At 39.1% G+C, this 21559-nt stretch overlaps 2 protein-coding genes across 6 annotated transcripts in view; both read left to right on the top strand.

Annotated features, from left to right (window-relative positions):
* The window catches only part of LOC148060376 (cell cycle control protein 50A-like), a 6262-nt gene extending 5380 nt beyond the window's left edge, over positions 1 to 882 (top strand). For all 3 annotated transcript variants that reach the window (XM_087779679.1, XM_087779678.1, XM_087779677.1), the window contains one exon: positions 182 to 882. In XM_087779679.1, the coding sequence (XP_087635805.1) occupies positions 182 to 426 (245 nt within the window). In that variant the 3' untranslated portion in view covers positions 427 to 882. The remainder of the gene's footprint in view (positions 1 to 181) is intronic.
* A 1821-nt stretch (positions 883 to 2703) lies between these two features.
* The window catches only part of LOC148060375 (collagen alpha-1(XII) chain-like), a 61680-nt gene continuing 42824 nt past the window's right edge, over positions 2704 to 21559 (top strand). For all 3 annotated transcript variants that reach the window (XM_087780317.1, XM_087780316.1, XM_087780318.1), the window contains exons 1-13: positions 2704 to 2855; positions 4083 to 4188; positions 8351 to 8467; positions 8541 to 8684; positions 9782 to 9835; positions 11009 to 11272; positions 11562 to 11726; positions 11951 to 12124; positions 12204 to 12494; positions 12565 to 13167; positions 13601 to 13879; positions 13948 to 14223; positions 14296 to 14568. In XM_087780317.1, coding sequence (XP_087636443.1) covers positions 4119 to 4188; positions 8351 to 8467; positions 8541 to 8684; positions 9782 to 9835; positions 11009 to 11272; positions 11562 to 11726; positions 11951 to 12124; positions 12204 to 12494; positions 12565 to 13167; positions 13601 to 13879; positions 13948 to 14223; positions 14296 to 14568 — 2710 coding nt within the window. In that variant the 5' untranslated portion in view covers positions 2704 to 2855; positions 4083 to 4118. The remainder of the gene's footprint in view (positions 2856 to 4082; positions 4189 to 8350; positions 8468 to 8540; positions 8685 to 9781; positions 9836 to 11008; positions 11273 to 11561; positions 11727 to 11950; positions 12125 to 12203; positions 12495 to 12564; positions 13168 to 13600; positions 13880 to 13947; positions 14224 to 14295; positions 14569 to 21559) is intronic.

Raw genomic sequence — 21559 nt, 5'->3', positions numbered from 1 at the left:
AAGAAAGACTACTAATGGATCTCCCATTATTTATTTGAAAATCTTAATGAGACAAAAATGAAACCATGATATAAATATTTCTCTTTTTCGCATTTTTTATTTTCTATTATATAAAAAAAACACATTTAAAAAAACCTTCCCAACATGAATCTGTCGTTCCTGCTCGACCTCGTCGCCTCAGATTTCCCGGTGACCAGCTTCGGCGGCAGCAAGCGGATGGTCCTCAGCACCATGTCCTGGATGGGCGGCAAAAACCCCTTCCTGGGGTTGGCCTACATCGCCATGGGAGCCGTCTTGTTCCTTCTGTCTCTCTTCTTCGTGTTGATGCATTTCCTTTGTACTTTTTCTTGTTCTTGTCTTTGTGAAACTTTCGTCTGCTGTGAACGGGAAACCCCTTTAACCGAAAGAGATCTTCAGGGGAATTGATAAAGTCTATCCATCCATCCATCCATCCATCCATCCATCCATCCATCCATCCATCCATCCATCCATCCATCCATCCATCCATCCATCCATCCATCCATCCATCCATCCATCCATCCAATCCTTCCTTCCATCCATCCATCCATAATCCATCCATCCATAATCCATCCATCCATCCATCCATCCATCCATCCATCCATCCATCCATCCATCCATCCATCCATCCATCCATCCATCCATCCATCCATCCATCCATCCATCCATCCATCCATCCATCCATCCAATCCTTCCTTCCATTCATCCATTCATCCATCATCCATCTATCCATCATCATCATCATCATCATCATCATCATCCATCCATCCATCCATCCATCCATCCTTCCATCCATCCATTCATCCATCCATCCATCCATCCATCCATCCATCCATCCATCCATCCATCCATCCATCCATCCATCCATCCATCCATCATCCATCCATCCATCCATCCATCCATCCATCCATCCATCCATCCATCCATCCTTCCATTCATCCATCTATCCATCCATCCATCCATCATCATCATCCATCAATCCATCCATCCATCCATCCATCCATCCATCCATCCATCCATCCATCCATCCATCCATCCATCCATCCATCCATCCATCCATGTATTGAACTATGGTAACACATCAAGTATGATTTGGGAGCCAATTATTTAATAAAATGTAATGTTTATTTTTATTTTTAATCATTTACATGACATTTTTGGTGTCTTATTTAAATGTATTGTATTTTATTAATCACCTCTGTATTGTCACCACAAAAAAAAACAAAAAAAACTTGCTTTTAGAACACTGCCAATTAATGTTAAAGGAGCCTGGAGTCGAGTGTATCCTCTCGTCCTCAGTCATCCTCTAGCTGCGGAGGAGGTAATGACTGCAGCCATCCAGCTGAATGGAAGTTTTAAAAGCAACGCAAACATGAACACTATGTGAATATTTGAACAGTAATTGTAAATAGAAAATGTACAAAGTTTGAATTATTTGATTATAAACACATTGTACTGAACTATGCTATCACATCGAGTATGATTTGGGAGCCAATTATTTAATAAAATGTAATGTTCATTTTTATTTTTTATTTTTTTAAATCATTTACATGACATTTTTGGTGTCTTATTTAAATGTGTTGTATTTTATTAATCACCTCTGTATTTTCACCACAAAAAAAACAAAAAAAAAACACTTGCTTTTACAACACTGCCAATTAATGTTTCTGATAATGACAAATAAAATAAAAATCTGTCGAATATCGATACAGTATCAAAAATTGAATATCGTCAGATATCGTCTCTTCTTTTGCAAGTGCAGTACCCAAGTCTTACTGACAGATGGCGCTGTGAAACAACAAGTCAACACTCAGCCAGTCGAGTTGGAAAATTCTTGTACTTTATTGAGGTAGAATTGTTTCTTTATTATTCATTCAAAGGGAAAGTGACTTCAAACCAAACGAAAATAAATTAAAAAAAAAGTTTCTTAAATCAAAAAGAGACTTTTTGACTTTTGTAAAAATCATTTTTTTATTTCTGTTTAATTCTAAAGGATTTTCTGCGTTCTTTTATTGATTGTATTAGTTTAATGAAACATAGTATACAGACTATAATATAAGTATAAAGAAATAGGTTATGTTTTTCTGACTGAGATAACTTTATTTTCTTGTAATTAGATAATATGTATTATTGAAATAACTTTTATTTAAAACTGATCACTTTTTATTTAATTGATGTTACTTTTTTTTTAATTAAAAATATTTTCTTGATCAAAGTAACCTGTTTTTTTATCGAATAAAAACGAAACAAATGTACTGCCATAGAACTTCTCGTGTTGCAATTTATTAAACATCTTTTTTTATTTTTGACAAATATCAACGTGTTTTAACAAAAGGTTCTCCTTGTTCGTGACTTTTATTCATTCCTAAATAAATTAAATGAAAAAAACGTATCGACATCAGGGCCAAACACGAGGGAAAACGAGGGTCAGGGTCGTGGACACGCCCCCCTCTGGCCAAATGTGACCCTGCTGTGAACATCGACAACAAAAACTCATTAAAGCTCCAGACCAGAGGAATGTAAAGAGGAAAAAAAAAAAAAAGAAAAAAGAAAAGAAAATGCAATTTCCACTGAGAGGCAGGATGGGGGGGGGGGGGGGGGTACGTCATCCGACACGTTGGTAAGAAACCCCGAGTGATGGTAAAAGTTGGGAGCTGCCCACCTATTAAGTAGCCGATGGTGGAAAGAATCTTCCCACTTGGAAAGGAGCTTTTCCGACTTGGACATCTGCTGGCGGAGCTTCCAGACAGGAGAGCAGATCACGATCACTCTTGCTCAGGAGGAGCCTCCGCGCGGGCTTGCTGGGAATCTCTTCTGTTTTTGAGGGAGTTATTTAGGTGAGTTTCTTCCCATTTTTAAACTTTTTAATAAGTGGAATTTGAACACGTTTATACGACATTCGAACAAAAAAGTTAAAAGATTGACTTTTATCATCCATCTTAAACTTTATTTGAACTTTTTTATGACTGATTTATTTTTTATACATACATATGTTTAAGCCTTAAGATTAGATTAAACTTTAATTTAACTCAATTAAGTTGAATATTAACTCATCTGACACCAATTTATAATGTGTTAAAAAATTATAATGATGTTTTTTTTACCCGAATAGAACAATTTCAACACTTTTTTCATGATTTAAAAATTCTCTATATATTTTTTTTATTTTCCAAGATCAGTAATAGTGCCATTCACCCCTTAAAGTTGAACACATTTACACCGATTTTTTAAACGGATTAAGTTACTAACAAGTTAACATACGTGTTTTTATTTTTAGTTGTTTTCTATTAATTGAATGACCATAGCATATTATTTAAAGACATTCTTCTATTTAAAAAGTGTATTTTAACGCGAATACATTATTAAAATGGAAATAGTTTTAAATATAATAAAAACTTTAACTATTCTCTAAACAATATACCATTTACATAATAAAGTCCAACTTATTTCGACTTAAAAAAAAGAAGAAAATACAAATAATATTAGATTCAGGATGAGTGCAGTGCTCCTAGATCACCACTAGGTAGAGCACGACGTCCGTGAAATAAACCAAAAATAATTCAACAATAAATTGAAAAATAAACTTAAAATCTCAATAAAAAAACGCATTGAACTTATGCTGATAAGATGAACTTACGTTGGACACACGTTAAATAAGCGAATATGTTCAGAAGTAGATATAATTGTCTTAATAATTCCGCTTTTTAATTCAAAATGATTCATAATAGACCATTTTTCACTTTAAGCTTTCAGAAAATAATTCATTGATACCCTTAAAATGTGTAAAATATACAAAGATAACTTGCTGACTAGTGCTTATCTGTTTTGCTAACCAACTGGCTTATTAAACAAGATGATTTTTACATAAAAAAAGATTTTTTGATCAGATATAATTGAAGCTTCATCACAGAAATAGTTATTCTCGCAGGTAAGTTAGAAATAAATAAATATTATAGTGTGTTAAAAGCGTAATGTCAGCCAAGAGCTCAAAACAGGAGTTGGCTCAAATAAAAAAATTGTAAGCAAAACTGTAAGTTAAGCACATTTTTTCCATCTTCTTCCAGTAAACGTTGATGCTCTGCTGACACTTAAGCCAGACAATGAAGACAGGGCTGTTTCTGGCCTCAGTGGCCTTCATGGCAGCTCTGATATCAACCATCGATGCACAAGGTAAGTCACTCCTCCTCACTCCTTTAAGTGATTTATGTACTTATAGACAACATAAATGTGTTTATTTGACCTGTGAATTTGAAAAAATAGACTTTCAGGACCACTTTAATCATATTAAAAATGCCTAAATCATGTATTTTTTCTGTACTTTTAATCTCCAAAGGTCATAAATGACCCATTTTTTGCTAACTTCAGTGTCTTTATTGCATTAAAATTCTGTTGAAATGTTAAAAATGTGTGCAGTGGAACTTCTACCGCTGTCTCCTTTTACTTAGAGTAGATTTCCCTGATCACGCCTCCTTTGTTGCGAATGGTCAGATGCCTTTAAAAAAAAAGAAGTAAATTCCTTAGTTATTTAGTAAAGTCCTAAACTATGAGTTTTTTGAGTGAGTAATTTAATCCAATTGAATGTATTTGTAAGTTTTATACGATTGAAATTAAAAAACTATTTTTGTTTTGTACACATCAAACACTGGCTAATCATATTATTTAAAACCACAATCAGTTGTCAGACAAGTTTCAACCTTTTGTTCTTTGAAAAAGATTATTTTTCCCAAAATATATATTATCATATAATAATATTATGGTGGAAATGTGATCTGAAGCTTATTAAGTTGTTAACATGTTTGGCACCGAGATAACAGCTTCTAGTGGGTAATTATTTTTATTTTTATAAGTGCCTTTCAAACACAAATGAACCCTGATATATTGAACCCCCTGCGGAGCCTGGAGTTCCTCCAACTCCTCTTTCATGCTTATAAAGCCATAGATGAATATCAGTAGGTGATTACAATTGTGTGGTCGTTGTGTAACAATCTAAAACCTGTGTTAATCCATCTCCAGCGGTTTTAGGGCAAACACTTATTATAAATTATAAATATTGTGCTTTGACATGTTTGTAGCTTGCGGGTTATGATGTTATTTGAAAGATTAAAGAAGAAAAAAAACATTCATTAATCGTTTTTTTCTCTCTTTGTGTTTTGGATGACATTGAAAAAAAAAGTACAGCCCGAAGCTTGTTTTTTGTGTTCATTTTGTGTTCAAGGTTTTTTGTTACAGAAATTCATTAAACATGAAGATTTATTATGTTTCGTTTTAATCAAATGACCAATTTGCGAGGATTTTCCCCCCGAAAGCATTTGTTTACGCAGCCGACAGCTGCGACGGATCAGAACTTTTGACATATTTTAAAGTCAAACACCGAAAAATGGCAAAAAAATGAAATATGGTATGGAAACAATCCCTCCTCCCCAACCCCCCCCACCTTGTTTGGCAGGCGAAGCATCGCCACAAATGGAATGGAAAGATGAAATAAGAGAACGGAGAAATAATCCTCAGACGGCACAAAGAGGCTCTTTTTTTTTTCACCGTCTTCTCTTTCTGCTGAGTTGCACTTACGTATGGAATATTCGATCCAGTGCAGGTTGTGTAATTACTTTGGCGTTTTTTGTTTTTTTTCCCCTGTCTCTTTGGGAAAAAGTTATTTTCTCCCTTTTTCTGGTTTCTCCATCTGGCGACCAGGAGAGCTGGGTCTCTGATCAAATAGAAAAAACCACAAGTCCCCCCTAAAACCAAAAACCCTCTTCCACCTGTAAAAGGAAAAAGAAAAGATTCATCAATTTGCTTCCGAAGTCATTAAAAACAAACAATGTTCCGTGTAAGAAAAACCACCTGCCAAAGAACTGCATCGGTCCTTCTCTGCACACACACACACACACACACACACATGAACATACTTCCGTCACCTATAACCGTTGTTGGAAGCGAGCACTCGTGGATTGGAAACACGGTCCGTCAGGCTCCTTGAGTTGATATGCCAGGTTGGTGATCCCTCCAATCCCAGTCTTTCTCAGTATCCGCTGGGCTCCTGTTTGTCATCTGCCTGTGCACTCACGGTGCTTCCTCCTACCCAGTTTATTTTAGAATGATATTCTTCTTTTATTAACCCTCGCATCCCACGGACGTGTCCGTCCTGCATGCTCACGACGATCGATAGTTGATGATGAATAAAGTATGATTTATTTGAGGTAGTTTTTGCATGATATTGATCGCGTGGACAAGAATTTTAAACCATGTTATGATATGTTCACGTACCGTTTGACTTGTAGCTGTTTAGCTTAGCATCGAGATCCAAAACCAAAGATTACTGTGTTTACTATTATAACATTAAGGAAGTCTCTTCCTTTGATCTAGTAAACAAAGTATTAATAAAACAAAAAGTAAAGTGTATAATAAGCTTATTGTGAGTTGAAAAAGTATTTCCAAATACAATGTAGTCCAGATACTTACAAACAAATCTAAAATGACCGAACATTTAATCTTAAAAAAGAATATATAAATAAGAATATAAATGAGTCATGTTAGTACAATCTTCTTTAAATACCTGCTAATGTGTTTTTAGGACTTTTAGCGTTTTAGCTTAGCATTGCTAAGAAATTCAACAAGTAAAAATAGTTTATTAGATGAGCTAACGTTGGACTCAAGTAGCTCGAAAGAAATTCTATTTTTCTTTTAAATATTGTTGCTTTTTAATTAAAATATATATATATATATTAATAACAAATATTAATAGCTTCCTGAAAAGTTTTTATTGTTTTAATTTTATTGCTTAATATCGGATTACTTGCAAAATTTAAGAAGAGAAGATAACTTGCTAACTAGCTAAACTAATGAACTGTGAGCTAATCTGTTTTGCTAACCTTTTGGCTTATAAAACAAGACGATATTTACGTTTAGCATGTGTTAGCATGTAAGCTAGAAATATCAAAATATTATTGCATAATGTCATATTAATTTATTAGACTTTTTGCTGTGATAAACAGATAAAGGTTTATTAGATTATACCATTTTAAGTTAATCCATAAATCCAGTAAAGAAAATATTATATATAATTTTTCACAAAAACATTAAGATACTTTTAGCTAAAAAGCTAAGGCTTTTGTCGAAAGTGACTCCGATATGAAAGGTTTTTCTAAATCTTTAATCCCAAAGAAACATAATTAACATTAATAAACCTAATTCTGTTTAGCATGTTGTTATTAACTTGTGGACTAAAATCAATTTGTTTGTTTTAATAAGAAGAAACGTTATTTAACCGATAGCTGTTTAGCATGTAGCGCCTTAGCTTGACATTGCAACTAATATCAGTCGTTTTGGGTTATTAATTTAAGGACTAACCAGCACTAACATTGACTCTAACCAACACCATACCAGGTAAATGATACCATCGGGCGAAGTCGAACTCGAGGCATGGCTAGCTGTGACTGCTAACAACCCATTATGGCTTCTCCTGGCTGATAGCCTGGAAGCTATAAGAGAATATCATCCTAAAATATGTTTGTTGTCTCTGTCTGTGTGGTCCCCAACTGTACATGGAAACTCAACTCAATCAAAGTTGTTGAGCCTAAACAACTTTTCTCATGTACATGATGCATGACTCTGTGATCCAGTCAGGTTGGACATGTGTATGTTGTTGAGCAAGACACACTGTTTCTATTAAACTACACTTTTTGAGCGTTTGTCTCGTCGCACATTCCCCCCCTGTCAACCAAAAAGTACACAAGAGTCTCCCAAGGACATATTGTGTGTTCTTTTTCAAGGGTTTGCAATGGATGCGTGCCATTTTCTTTCGTCCAAATAAATACCAACCATCATTGAAACATGTTTATATACGATGTGTATATATAACATATGGTGTTTCAGTTGAGTGAATATTTACTGTATGGCAACCTTGACTCCATTGTATAATCGACCACCATCGGGTTGTGTGTTGTATTTTCGTGTTCCCGTCAATCCCGCGAGCGGTTCCGTATGTGGGCGGGGCATGCGTTGTGATGACTGCACTCAGCATGTGTTGGATGGTTCCCCCCCTCGTTGTTTGATATGATGTCCTGCAAGTGCTTGAGTTGTCGCCCCAGGTTTGGTTGGGCAACTCAAACAAATGCCATTTTAACCCAAAAATGGCCTTTAACCCCCTTTTTTTATTTTTGTTTTTTTTAAATGTCTTCTTTTAAACAGCAACGCTTTCTGTTTGCGCCCAACAACAAACGAATCCACTTCAGTCGTGAAGTGTTTGTAGTTGGGTTTTTTTTTTTACCTAAAGATATACACACTTTAAGACCTTAAGACTTGTCGCTAACGCTCGTTCACCTCTTGTTTTCAGTGGAACCTCCCTCAAATTTGAAATTCAAAATTATAAATGAGAACACGGTGGAAATGTCGTGGGTGAGACCCTCGTCGTCGGTCGAGGGATTCAGAATACAAATTGTGTCAAACGCAGGTAGGTACAACTCGCACACAGGTACACACCAACGATTAAACCACTTCACTCAGAATCCCTTTGTTTTGTTCAGATGATCCTACCAGAGAGATGATCCTTGACCGATATGCAACAATGGCCTCCATCTCTGACCTGACTCCTGACCAGGACTACTCAGTGTCTATAAACTCTTTTTATGGGTCAGAGGAGAGCATTCCCATCTTTGGACAGTTGACCAGTAAGTCATGGAAAAATACGCCGCATGTCTACAATCCTCATTAGTTTCCTTCCCATGGGACCACTTGCTGGAGTCTGACTACTAGTGTGGGACTTTCTCGTAGCAGAAACATCTGTAACTAAAGATGTCTAAGTTACTATAATGTGTAAGTAAGTAAGTCATTATTAGTAAAGCGCTTTTCTCAGACCAGGGTCACAAAGCGCTTTGACAATCAAAAACAATACACAGTTAAATTAAATACCTTGTAAGGCCAAGAAAACATAGAGGCAACAGGGCAGTCCCAAGAAAATTAGGAAAAAGCTCAAATTAAAAGGTCTTAAGATGCTTCTTTAAGGCGTTAGTAATCTCCATCCTCTGGTTCGGATGCATGTGCAGGAACCATCATCAGATTCTGGTCCACAGACCTCAGAGCCTGAGCTGGGGTGTAAGGCTGGATCAGATCACTGATGTAAGGAGGAGCCTGACCATGAATAGATCTGAAAGTAAGAACCAGAATTGTAAAGTTGATCCTGAAAGAAACTGGCAGCTAATGCAACGTTTTTATGATCGGGGAACTGTGAGTTCTCCTACTAGAGCAGGTCAGAAATCTTTTGTATTAACTGCAGGCGAGACAGCTCCAGTTGTTTGACATCAAATGCAGGAATAGTTAGTATAAGTTAAGATAAATTGATACATAAAATGTCCTAAGAAATGTATATAACCTATGGAATCTTTTTTTTATACAACATTTTTTGAAGCTGCTTTTGACTTCACTTTGACTATCATGACTGCAAAAAGTGATGTTAAAAGTATGATACTATTTGGGGACTTATAGTAAGATTCTTGATGTTATTATCAGCAAAAACAGTGCAGTTCCTTAAAAAGAGAAGGAACTCATCAATGGTATAAATTAAACAAACCCAAGCGATCACATCTGTTTACCGACTCCTGAATCGCTCACTGTTCGCAGCTAATGCACCATGAAGCATGTGGTTCGGGTTCTGTTGACCAGCTTTTATTATGTGCTGATTCTTCTTTTCCTCTTCTGCCTGCTGTGATAATGCACACTCTCGAGTCAAACGGATTGAAAAGTGAGCAAAGTGTTCTTTGTGTTCCAGTCCAGTCCAGCAACAGCAGCGGACGAGCCACCAGGCCGCATTCTGAATCAATCAGTGAGTGTGTTTACCGATCTGTCAGGCAGAATCTGGACACTGCGTGTCCTCCGTGTGGCCTTTCTAATCATGGCTGTCAACACAAGATGTTTTCTGGACAATGATGCATCTGCACGGTGGAGCTAAATCACCAGCAGGGTCTTCAGATAATACACTGTCTTGGTTCACGTCCACGTCATAGTCATGAGTCATAAAACATGAACCCTCACTACCAGGATTCAAACTGGAGGGCCAGAAGTCAAAACAATTTTATGCAGCCCAAACAAGAGTTAGATACGTTTATTGAGTAGAAAAATAGGAATTAAATCCTCAACTTGTCAGCCTAGAACATGATACTTTGGGGTAACTTGTCACAAAGTGGTAGTGTGGAATTTCAGGAACCCCAAAATGTCAAAAGTAAAATGCAACAAATGAAAGATGGCCCCACTCAGAGGGTCTTTATAGTATTTCATAAAAAAAAAGGTGTTTAGTACTCTGATCTTAGGATGGTATTTGAGCACTGCTAACCCCTATAAAATTGGTAGCAAAAGTTTAGGCTGTTCTCACTCAGCCGTGTAATTTTACATTCAAACAAGTTGACACTCGAATGTTGAGACCCACCCAAGTGTTCATGTGATCTCCGTTAATTGATCCCTGGCAAGTCCTGCTTCTAGCGTTTAAAGGTAAAATATTTATCATGATCCTGATCCAAGGAGGGAATAGGTTCACTGAGGCTAATGGTAGTGAAAGTTTAAGTAACCCACCCACACACACACACAATCTCTGAGAGTTGGAATTCATCTGTGATTTAAAGCCATGTGGTTTATTTTTTTAAGAGGGAAAGTAGCATCACTAAGGGAACTTCTGCAAAGTGTTTAGTCTGTAAAGTCATTTTGGTGGAATGACGATACAAACCCACCGTTTGGCAGGCGCCTTTTGCTCCTTTTGATGTCAGAAGCCAACTCTGAGGGATCCAACTTGCTGTCAGTGGTTGATTTTATTTGGACCGACAAAAGAAATGTTTAAAAAAAAAGAAGTTTCCAGGGGCAAGCAGTTACTGCCCTACCTTTATTTGATCATTCCTGACTCTTATAATAAGGAATTTGTTTTCTTGCATTTAATGTGATCACAAAACCACGTTGACTTCTTCACCTTTTCAAGATATGTGATGACTTTATCTTATTTTACCTGCAGAGTGTTCGTACAGTGCGATAGCCGATCTGGTCTTTCTCGTGGACGGGTCCTGGAGTGTGGGCAGAGAGAACTTCAAGCACATCCGTAGCTTCATCGGCGCACTGGCCGGAGCCTTTGACATTGGCGTGGATAAGACCAGAGTGGCCGTGGTTCAGTACAGCACCGATACCCGCACCGAGTTCAATCTGACCCGCTACACTAGACGCGGAGACCTGCTCCAGGCCATCAACTCGCTGCCGTACAAGGGTGGAAACACCATGACAGGTAAGAAGAACTAGATAATGGTCCCAGTCAGGGCCGGGTCTAGACAGGCATGTATGAGGGGGCAGCCACAAATCTTGAGGGGGCATTGTGCCAGGCCCCCTCTTGCCCCTGCCTAGACCCGGCCCTGGTTTGAGGGGGCACAACATTTATTTGAGGGGGCCAGGCCCCCTCTTGCCCCTGCCTAGACCCGGCCCTGGTCCCAGTCGTTGCAAAACACAGAGTTAGGACAGTGATAGATGCACCCTGAGGTGACGTGGTCTACACACTTAAGTCTGTATTGTCGTTTCAGGTGATGCCATCGACTATATGTCAAAAAACATCTTCACGGAGGCGGCTGGATCCAGAAAAGCTTTTCCTAAGGTGGCCATGATCATCACTGATGGGAAATCGCAGGATCCAGTTGAGGAATATGCTAGAAGACTTAGGAACACCGGAGTGGAAATATTTGTCCTAGGTACGGTTTGTTATTCAGTCGAGTTCTGTTCTCCCAAGTGAAATTGTGTTCTTGGAATGGGATGGGTTTTCCGAAGAATGTTGGTCGTAAGACGCACATTTCATTTGGTTAAAGTGAAATAAAGTTGTTTCAGATTCATGAAGCTGTCCGCCACATCTGTGAGGCAGCTTCAGGAGTGAAACTACACAGGTTGACGTTGTTTTACCTCACTTTTTCCAATCCAGGTATCAAGGGAGCAGATGAGGACGAGCTCAGGGAAATGGCCTCCACACCACACAACAAGCATGTGTACAATGTGCCGAACTTTGATCTGATCCAAGATGTCCAAAGGAAGATCATCATGGAAGTGTGCTCTGGCGTTGACGATCAGCTCAACAATCTGGTTTCTGGAGATGAAAGTAAATATCCACCTCTTATAGCACTATTCGAGAAAATAGATGTATTTTTTAAAACAACTTTTCCTATTTCTTTCCTCAGCGGTGGAGCCGCCTTCCAACTTGCAGGTTGCAGAAATTGCATCAAAGTCAATGAGGGTGACATGGGATTCCTCCCTTGGGGAAGTGACTGGTTATAAACTTGTCCTTGTTCCAATGCTTCCTGGAATGAAGCGCCAAGAGCTGTACATAGGAGCCACTCAGACCTCCATGAATGTCCGAGACCTATCTCCAGAGACCGAGTATGAGATTAGCCTGTATGCTCTTAAGAATCTGATCCCCAGTGAGCCTATTATGGCCATGGAAAAGACCCAGCCTGTCAAGGTTTCAACAGGTGAGTTGATATTCTTTTTTACGTTGATAAGGAGTAAAGAAAAGACAATTAATGTTACTTCTTATTCTAGAATGTTCCCTCGGGGTGGATGTTCAAGCTGATGTTGTCCTCCTGGTGGATGGCTCATACAGTATTGGATTACAAAACTTTGCCAAGGTTCGTGCCTTTTTGGAAGTTCTCGTCACCTCATTCGACGTGGGACCAGGGAAAGTCCAGCTCAGCTTGGTCCAGTACAGTCGCGACCCACACACTGAATTCGCCCTCAACACCCACCATGACATGAATGCTGTCGTAAAGGCCGTCCGCACATTCCCCTACCGCGGTGGCTCAACCAACACCGGCAAAGCCATGGCTTACGTCAGGGACAAGATCTTCACCGCTGCCCGCGGTGCCAGACAAAATGTACCCCGAGTCATGGTCCTGATCACAGACGGAAAATCCTCAGACTCTTTTAAAGATGCAGCCACTAAGCTGAGGAATATTGATGTGGAGATCTTTGCGGTCGGTGTAAAGGATGCGGTGAGGTCCGAGCTGGAAGCCATTGCCAATCCTCCATCAGACACTCACGTGTACGAGGTGGAGGACTTTGACGCCTTCCAGAGAATCTCTAAAGAGCTCACACAGTCCATCTGTCTGAGGATTGAACAGGAACTGCTTAACATCATAAAAAAGAGTAAGTCTGAGGAAAATATGTGTTTATAATATGGAAGATTGTAGCCAAATGTCAGACAAGACGCAGGCAGTCTTCACTTCTCAACCTGCCAATACATGTTCCGAAAGGCCACACATGTGCTTGTTGAATAATCTCCAACACATGTTGTCAAACACAGCTTTGATTATAGCCACATGCGTCCATAACATTCTAGCTAGTGGCATCGCTATAAGCTTCATAAAGTCCTTTCATATAATAGAAGGAGGGAAAACACTAAATCGTAAAAAAAATGACTCAATACAAGCAGAAGTTAAGTTTTTTGGCTCAAACTCACAATACACATGTTTCTAAACTACCAATGCCACCTTTGGCAAAATTAAAAACTTTTTTTACAAACAGTCAAAAGAATGGGTCAATGAACACAACAACCTAACATTTATTTTTTTATTGACAGGTCTTCTTCCACCAACGGACCTTCAATTTTCTGAAGTGACCTCTAGAAGCTTCCGAACAAGTTGGACAGCTCCCTCCGTCAGCGTCTTGTCCTATCTTGTGCGCTTCCGCAGAGCTGAAGATGTATCCGGCAGCTACATTACCATGGCCGTACCCGGCGACACCAACACCGTCATTTTGCCTCACCTCACTCCACTTACGCCCTATGAGGTCAACGTCTTTTCTCAATATGCTAAAGGAGACAGTTTCGCTTTAACGGGGGAAGAAACCACTCTTGAAGGTGAGACAGAAGAACAACTTCCCGTCACTCTTCTTAAGAGTTTGTATTCATGTAGTTGTTCTTTTCAGAGCAAGGGCCTGTGCGGAACCTGAGAGTTTCAGAGGAGAACACGAACAGTTTTAGGGTGACTTGGCAAGCGGCGCCAGGTGCAGTTATCAGATACCACCTCACGTATGTTCCTCTGTCTGGTGCTGGGGAAGTAATGCGGGCGGAAACACAAGGGCCTGAGACCACCATCGTTCTCCAGGAGCTTTTCCCTGTGACCACCTACCGTGTGACTGTGTCTGCTGAATATGCCACAAGCACAGGAGATGCAATGGAGGTCGAAGGAACCACTAAGGAAGGTAAGTCGAGGTTCAAAACAGTATTTTTGAGTGATGCAGCTGACAGACTAATGGTTTTTTGCTTGTCTACAGTGCGAGGTGCCGCCAGAGACCTACGGGTGTTCGACGAGACCATCTCAACGATGAAGCTAGCCTGGCAGGCAGCTCCAGGGAATGTTGTCCAGTATCTAATCGCTTACAAACCTGCCCTAGGAGGCGAGAGACAGGCGATTTCCGTCAGGGGAGATACAACACAGGCTACTCTCAAGAACCTCGAAGCATCCACAGAGTATGAGCTGTTTGTCACTCCAAGCTACGCTTCCGGCCTGGGTGATCCATTACTGGGAACCGGAACCACATTAGAAGGTAAGAAGTGCTGTGACTTCTATACATAAGAACACAATTCAGAGTCATTCCTTGGTTACAATTCTAAAAGCGAGGGAGGTTGTGGAATGCTGCACTGGATGTCTGGGCTGTAGATTTGCCGGTTGTACTGCTAGTGAAGAAAGCCGGAAAGGAGGGGAATGCTTGTAAACCTAGAAAGCTTCACACTTAAGAAAAAAAACATATGCCTGCATGCACGTTGTTCTCTCTGAGAAGTGGGATTTATGATCTTAAAATGAACTATGAATCAAATGAAATGCTTCCCAAGTATCTCCTTGCTTAAGCCATTATAGCTATATTTTCCATAATGAAATGTTCCTGCACATGTTTGAAAGTGGAAAGATGAGCTGCCATATGTTACGCTGTCCAAATGACCAAAAATGGTCATTAAACAGTCATTAGGGGACCACTTCCAAACAGAACTACAACCTTAAGCTATGTTCGTGTTTTTACAGTCACAATACGTACAGCAACATATTCTCCCCTCTTTCAACATTGTACAAACTGTTCTGGATGCTGAGAGTTTCCACTCGCACATCTGCGCAGTCATAAAGTACACACCCACGTGGTGAAAAAGCTCAGTGACATAGCACTTTGGTAGGCAATTCCATGAATCTCTTATGATGTCGTCAGAAAAGAAACAATCACTTCATTGTCTCGGGTGCCCAAAAGGTTTTAGTGGCCCGTCTGTAACGTTGGACGTAGGCACAAAACTGGAAGAAAGTAGGCGGCAACAAAGATGCCCTTTGTGGTTTGGTTCTAGATGGGTTCTTTCACAAATGTTTGAAACAGGTGGAAGTAGAAGGAAGACTTGATGGAATATGCCAATCACAGATAATATATATATATATATATATATATATATATATATATATATATTTGATGCTATATTTGTACATATATCTGTCTTCTAGGGCTATTTATAGGCAAGTGTCTGCAATACGATACGTATCAAGATACAGGTGCAGCGGTACGATATATTGCGATACTTTAAACAAGGATATATATTGTAGTATTGTTGATTGCTTGACTCTGGTGTTGCAGAATTTACAGACCACATGACCACATTTGTAACTGCTCTCAGCGTGTATCCTCTCGTCCTCAGTCATTGCCAGGATCTCACAGGGTTTCATCTAGCGACCAACATTTTTAATTGGTTAAACTCTTCTCTGTAACACGCTTGCCTTTATCATTTCCACTTTTTCCACTACTTTCTTTTACAAAATAACTACACACATTACTGCCTCATGAAACAGCTTTACTCAGATTTAATCTCCTTGCACGGATCCAAACCCTCAACCATTTTCACACAAATTATTATCCCATCATGTGTTGTCATGAGTAGCTAGCGGCTAGCCAATTTTGGTGACTAGATAAACATTAAATGTAGTCGATATCCTGTCTAATATCCTTCTAACGGTCTTAAATTTCCTGCTGCTGTTTGGCAGACCCTTTCATTCTTCGTCGGTCACATCACTATTTAACTCCCGAAAAAAGCAAAGAGAAACTTCCCAAGTGTGTAGCCTAGACGCATTATCAGCCGTTACCTAAGGAGGGTTGATGGCGTGTGAGCCGGCTGTCTGGTATCAGGGGAATTTGCCTGTTCATCACCCTCCAGGGTGGGGCAAAGGGCAGGCAGAGACACAGACAAGAGGGCAAGGAGGCTCCAGGGTGGCCCAGTGAATAAAATACCTGTAATTTGTGAGGTTATGTGTCAGGCCCCTGCAGCATACCTTCATCCCATTGGACAGTGAGAAGCGTCTAAATTTCGCTTTGCACATTGGAAACTTATTTACGGTGCCAGACTCGTTGACACCGACGGGCCGTTTTTTCTTTTTTTTTTCCAGCCCTTTCTGGAGCGTCTTCCAAAGTAGACAAGCAACCTTGGCACAATAACAGTGGGCTCTTCATCTTTGTGGCTCAGAAGTGAACCAAGGGTAATAAAGTAAAGGAAGTCAAACATAGAGGGAGCCAGTGCTGAGATGGCACTTCCACTGAGGCATTTTTTAAAAAGGGGCTTTAAAATAAAAACAGCATGTTTCGAGGAGGAACCTTTAATTATGCCCTAATCATGAATAGATGTTCCGTGACCTAATAGTGTCAGACATAGAAAATAATTAAGGTAATATCAGCATGTGAGTCTGCCTCAACTGGTAGATTTTTACAAGTGAAGACCATAATGTGTTTGAGCTCCAAGCATTTTTGGCTGCAGATGTGAAGGTTATGTCAGCACACGCCCGACAGGAAAACCTTTAGATGATGTGGAAGAGTGTCACGGTGGTTTTTTTTTTTTTTAACAAGTGGGCGAGGCTTTGATGTGGACTGTGATCTTGTCTTGTCTATGGTTTTAATTTCCGTGTCTTCTTGAAGATTTAGAATTCAAATAATCAGAGGAAAAGTGAGGCGGTGATGGTTTTAATGTGATTTATTCAAGTGTGGATGCTTGTATAACTAAAACAGGTGTGAGGAAGTGTGTCAGCAGACTGTAAATATTCTACTGTATAATAACTTGTTGTAACTACGAAACTTCCTTCAAATATGCAGACTATAAACATATAAGCCTGAAGCCTTTTTCTGGACACTGTGTCTGCAGCTCCTTTGCTTAAATATCAGCTTAAATTCAATGTTAAACTTCTAACCCCTGAAGTCTTATCCTAAAAGTGATAGTTTCACTCATTTTCTACTCATCTCTTATGTCGACTACAGGTTATTTTCAGAATAATCGGTGTCTTTTTCGAGTTATAGACAAAACTCTTTGTTTATTTTAATGTAGCGACTGGAGTTCAGTTGTGTTTATATTCGTCCGAAAAGTCACTTAAAAACATCCAAATACCTCCATACCGCTCGTCTGTAAAGCACATCTTGTATTGAAGCCTCGACATTAGGAATTGTTCCAGAAAAAACTCAAGTCTGTATATTTAATGCTTATTTTTAGCGGACAGCTACAGCTGAAAACAATCTTAAAATATAGATTTGTTTAATTTATTTGTGACAATTCCTTATGTCAAGGCTTCAAATCAAGATGGGCTTCACAGACGAGCACTATGGAGGTATTTTGAAAGTTTTGGGTGAAAATAAAGACAACTGAGCTCCAATTGCGACTTTAAAATGAACATACATTTTTCCCATAAAAATGAACAGATTACTCTGAAAAGAAACCCTTAGTCGACATAAGGGTTGAGTAGAGAAGGGGGGAAGTTTGAATTTTGGATGAACTAACCTTTAAATCCCGTCTAATCATAGCTATCCATGTCCTCACTTACTACGTCCATGATCACTTCCCCCTTTAACTGGTATCCCCATCTATAACATTCTTGCTCCCACACTGCCTCTCCTCTACATGTGTTCAAACCATCTGTTCTCGCTAACTCTCCAAACCTCTCCACATGAGCGGCCCTTCTGATATACTCATTTCCACCCAAATTTGTTGGCCAAACAAAATATTAGATAGATGGAAGAGGCTAAAACTGGCAAGAAAAACAAAACACAAGAGACACATATATTGACCTGAAAGCTTGAAAGCAAATGTGTTTGAGGTATCCCTTGTGCTGTCTCTGGGTCAAGGGGACCAAAAAGGCTCAAAGGAAAATGTGTTTGAGGTATCCCTTGCGCTGTCTCTGGCCTGAAGGAAAATGTGTTGTTTCTGGGTCAAGGTGTTAAAAACACCCAGGCTTCCATTAATACATATGCAATGGTGGAGATCATTCACGTTGACCCAGAGTCAACACAAGGGATACCACAAACACATTTGTTTTTGGGCCTTCGGGTCACCTTGAACCTGAGATAACACAATTGTTTTAATAAATTAAGTTATATTGGTATGTGCTACTGCATCTGTAGAACACCTGTGACTCAAAGAAGATGAGCTTTAATTTTGCGGCAACGTTAAATATAAACAGCTATTATGGCATCAAACTAATGTCATATATTCCTCTGGTTTCATCCTAAATCTGTCTTCCCTGTACGAAGTGGCAAACAAAGCTACTCAACACTCCACCAAAGCAAATACTAGAAGCTCACTTGAAATGATAAAATGTCTTCGGTAGATTAAGAAAGCAAACCATTGGAGGTCCATTCTCTCTCAGGCCTGTCTGTATTGTTTTATACAATTTTATTTTCCACTAGATCAACCACATTTCTGAGAGACAGTCTGTGGGCCATGTGTTTCGTGTATCCAAGCTTTTCTTCTTGGAGTTCAAACCCCCCCCTTTTCCTTCCCTTCCTTCCCTCGCACTAGTCTGTAACACTGAAGAAAAGTGGGACAGAGTCTGCAGAAGTCATTACCTCAAGAGCCCTCGGTTAACGCACAGCCGGAAAAGTCACTCAAGTTCATCCTCGCGTCTTATACTTGGCAAGGGTTTTGATTGAAACGATGCGAGTCCATCGGCGACCATTGCTGTTTTCACGGTAGTCCAAAGTCTGGACCTCTTCCTCAGTTTTGGAGAATAGAAGCGATCACTCTTCTCCTCTGTCGATGGCCCATCAAAGGACAGGTTGTTCTGTTATTGTCTGAGTAATGGATTGATGCTCGCATGAGGTCGACGATAAATAGACGCTGCGGAAGCATTTTTGGCTGAGTGGGAGGTGATATTGATACTTCAAATCCTGCTTCAGTGCTCTTCATCTTACTTGGTACTACACAAACTGAAGGACAAGTGTGTTAATAACATCACAACACTTTTTCCAAATAGTTCTTCAAAGATTGACTTGTAAGGTAGTGGAAATTATTGCAACATATTTATATTAGTGTGTCATACCCCTGTACTTCTAAGTAGGGTTGTTAGGAAATACTAATATTGCAATATAAATAATCTAATAATAGATATTTGTATCTATATATATATGTAATACTGTGCTAAAATTTGACAGCACTGTATTATTAAAAAACAAAACGTTTTGTTCTTCAAATTTATTTTGATCACATTTCTATTACGGTTCGAATTCAATGTATTTCTGCCACTAGGTGGCAGCAGCCATTACGTCCTTTACTGCTAAAGGAACAATGGGAATCCCGGAAGATCCCGGAGTTGACTGAGGACAAGAGGATACACTCAACTACAGCGGCTTTAAGATGATATTTGGCCTATTTTAGTTTCAAACCATGAGAGTCATTCAGAGTTTAAATTCTGCAACACCAGAGTCAAGTACTCGGGCAATACTTCTGACATATCCTTGTTCCTACAGTATCACAACATATCACAATGTACCGCATCGTTGTCCCTGTATTGTGATATGTATCATAACGCTAATGCTATATCCTGACCACTCTAAGTCCAGTTAGATTCACCACAAAATGCCTTTTCATGCAAAACCTTAGGAAGAAAGAAGGAAATGTACATTAAGACACAGATGGATGATCTACTACTAACATATGTCAAAGCAATCAATTCACAAAATCAACTAGTTAATGTTAAAAAGTGATAAGAATACAAAAATAACTTATACCACTTTTGTCAGATTATCAACCAGATCTACACTGAAAAGTAACATGAAACAATGAATGTAAATATCAATAAAAAACAAGTGAAGCATATTAGGTATGTTTGGAAAAAAATCACTGTGGTCATATAGTGGATATATTTTCATGCAAGTATAATAAAACAATTTTATTTTAAAATTTTAGCAGTCATTACCTCCTTTGCGGCTATAGGAACATTGAAATGTGGCGATGACTGAGGACGAGAGGACTCGAAAAGCGCTATATAAATATATATTACTTAATTACTTACTTACAGCACATTTTAAAGCTGATGTTTGAACATATTTTTTAGTTCCAAAACAAATGAAAGTAGTTACGACTCATAAGGTCTTTAAGTTCTGCATCACAGAATAAGGTATCGACAATACTACAAATATATCCTTGTTACTACAGTATAACTATATATCTAGTGTTGCACCTGTATCGTGATACGTAATGTATCCCGCCAGATTCTTGCCAATACACAGCCCTATAGAATATGTGAAATTCAGATAATGATGAGTTACTTTAGTTACTCTTTTGTGTTGTGACTATTTTGCTGTAACATTGATTATCAATCCTTCTCATTTGGTTTAATGAATAACTTAAAGAGACCACCCAGCTGAGCTGCTGTCTGCTATTATATCCTCATTAGGCACCGGCATGTACTGGCTTTAGGGGCTTGAGTCAGGATCCTTGAGGTTGAGTGGGAGGATTTGTGCGGCTGATAAAACGTCTGAGCGCCGCAGCCAGACCAGAGTGTTGAGTCCATCTCCACGGGGGCATCCCTTCTTGTCCAAGTCCGGGCTGGCCGCTGACCAGGAAACACCACCACAAAGCTCCCTCTACTGTATTTCACCACCTTCTGTCTGCCTTCATGACCATCTCCTGGGAAGAGTGGGCGATGAGGGGGGGAGAGTTTGAAAGAGAGAGTGCAACATCTGCATTAGTAGAAAAAGGCCTTTTTGAGGATCGAGTTTCCCTTGTTTCGATGGAAAACTAAAGTGCTGTTTGGAGAGAGGCGCTGAGGATATGCTTTATGATTAGTTTCGCAGAGATTTTTCCAACAGACGTGCAGTATAAGGAGGGAAAATCAGTTATTCAAACAGATTCTGTGGTATGAAGGCAGACGACAGATGAGTGATTGCTTGTGGTCGTGTTTTTTTTTTTAACTGTATTTTACTATTTTTTAAGTATTTGACAGCACATTGCTCCTGCTTCTGGAGCTTCGTAGTATTTTAATAATTCTTGGTCAAATCAAATTATTTTCTTGAAAAGAGATTTGCACTTCAATGATAAATATAGTATTGTGACAGCAACAAGATCTATTAGCAACAAGGTCATTTGAGTATTTTTGTGTATTATGGTCTTGTATTGTTATCTACTAGCTACTTCTGAAGATCTTTTTTTTTTTATAAAGTACACAGATTAGATTAGATTACTTTATTAAGCTCCTTTGGGAAATTAGGGTCCATTTCACAGCTTCATAAAAGTGTATAAAGAACATAAATCAAA

This window comes from Callionymus lyra, chromosome 18, assembly GCF_982586985.1.
Source record: "Callionymus lyra chromosome 18, fCalLyr1.hap1.1, whole genome shotgun sequence".
NCBI lineage: Eukaryota > Metazoa > Chordata > Actinopteri > Syngnathiformes > Callionymidae > Callionymus > Callionymus lyra.
Note: the sequence above shows the minus strand (reverse complement) of the source record. Positions and strands in the feature narration are given on the sequence as shown.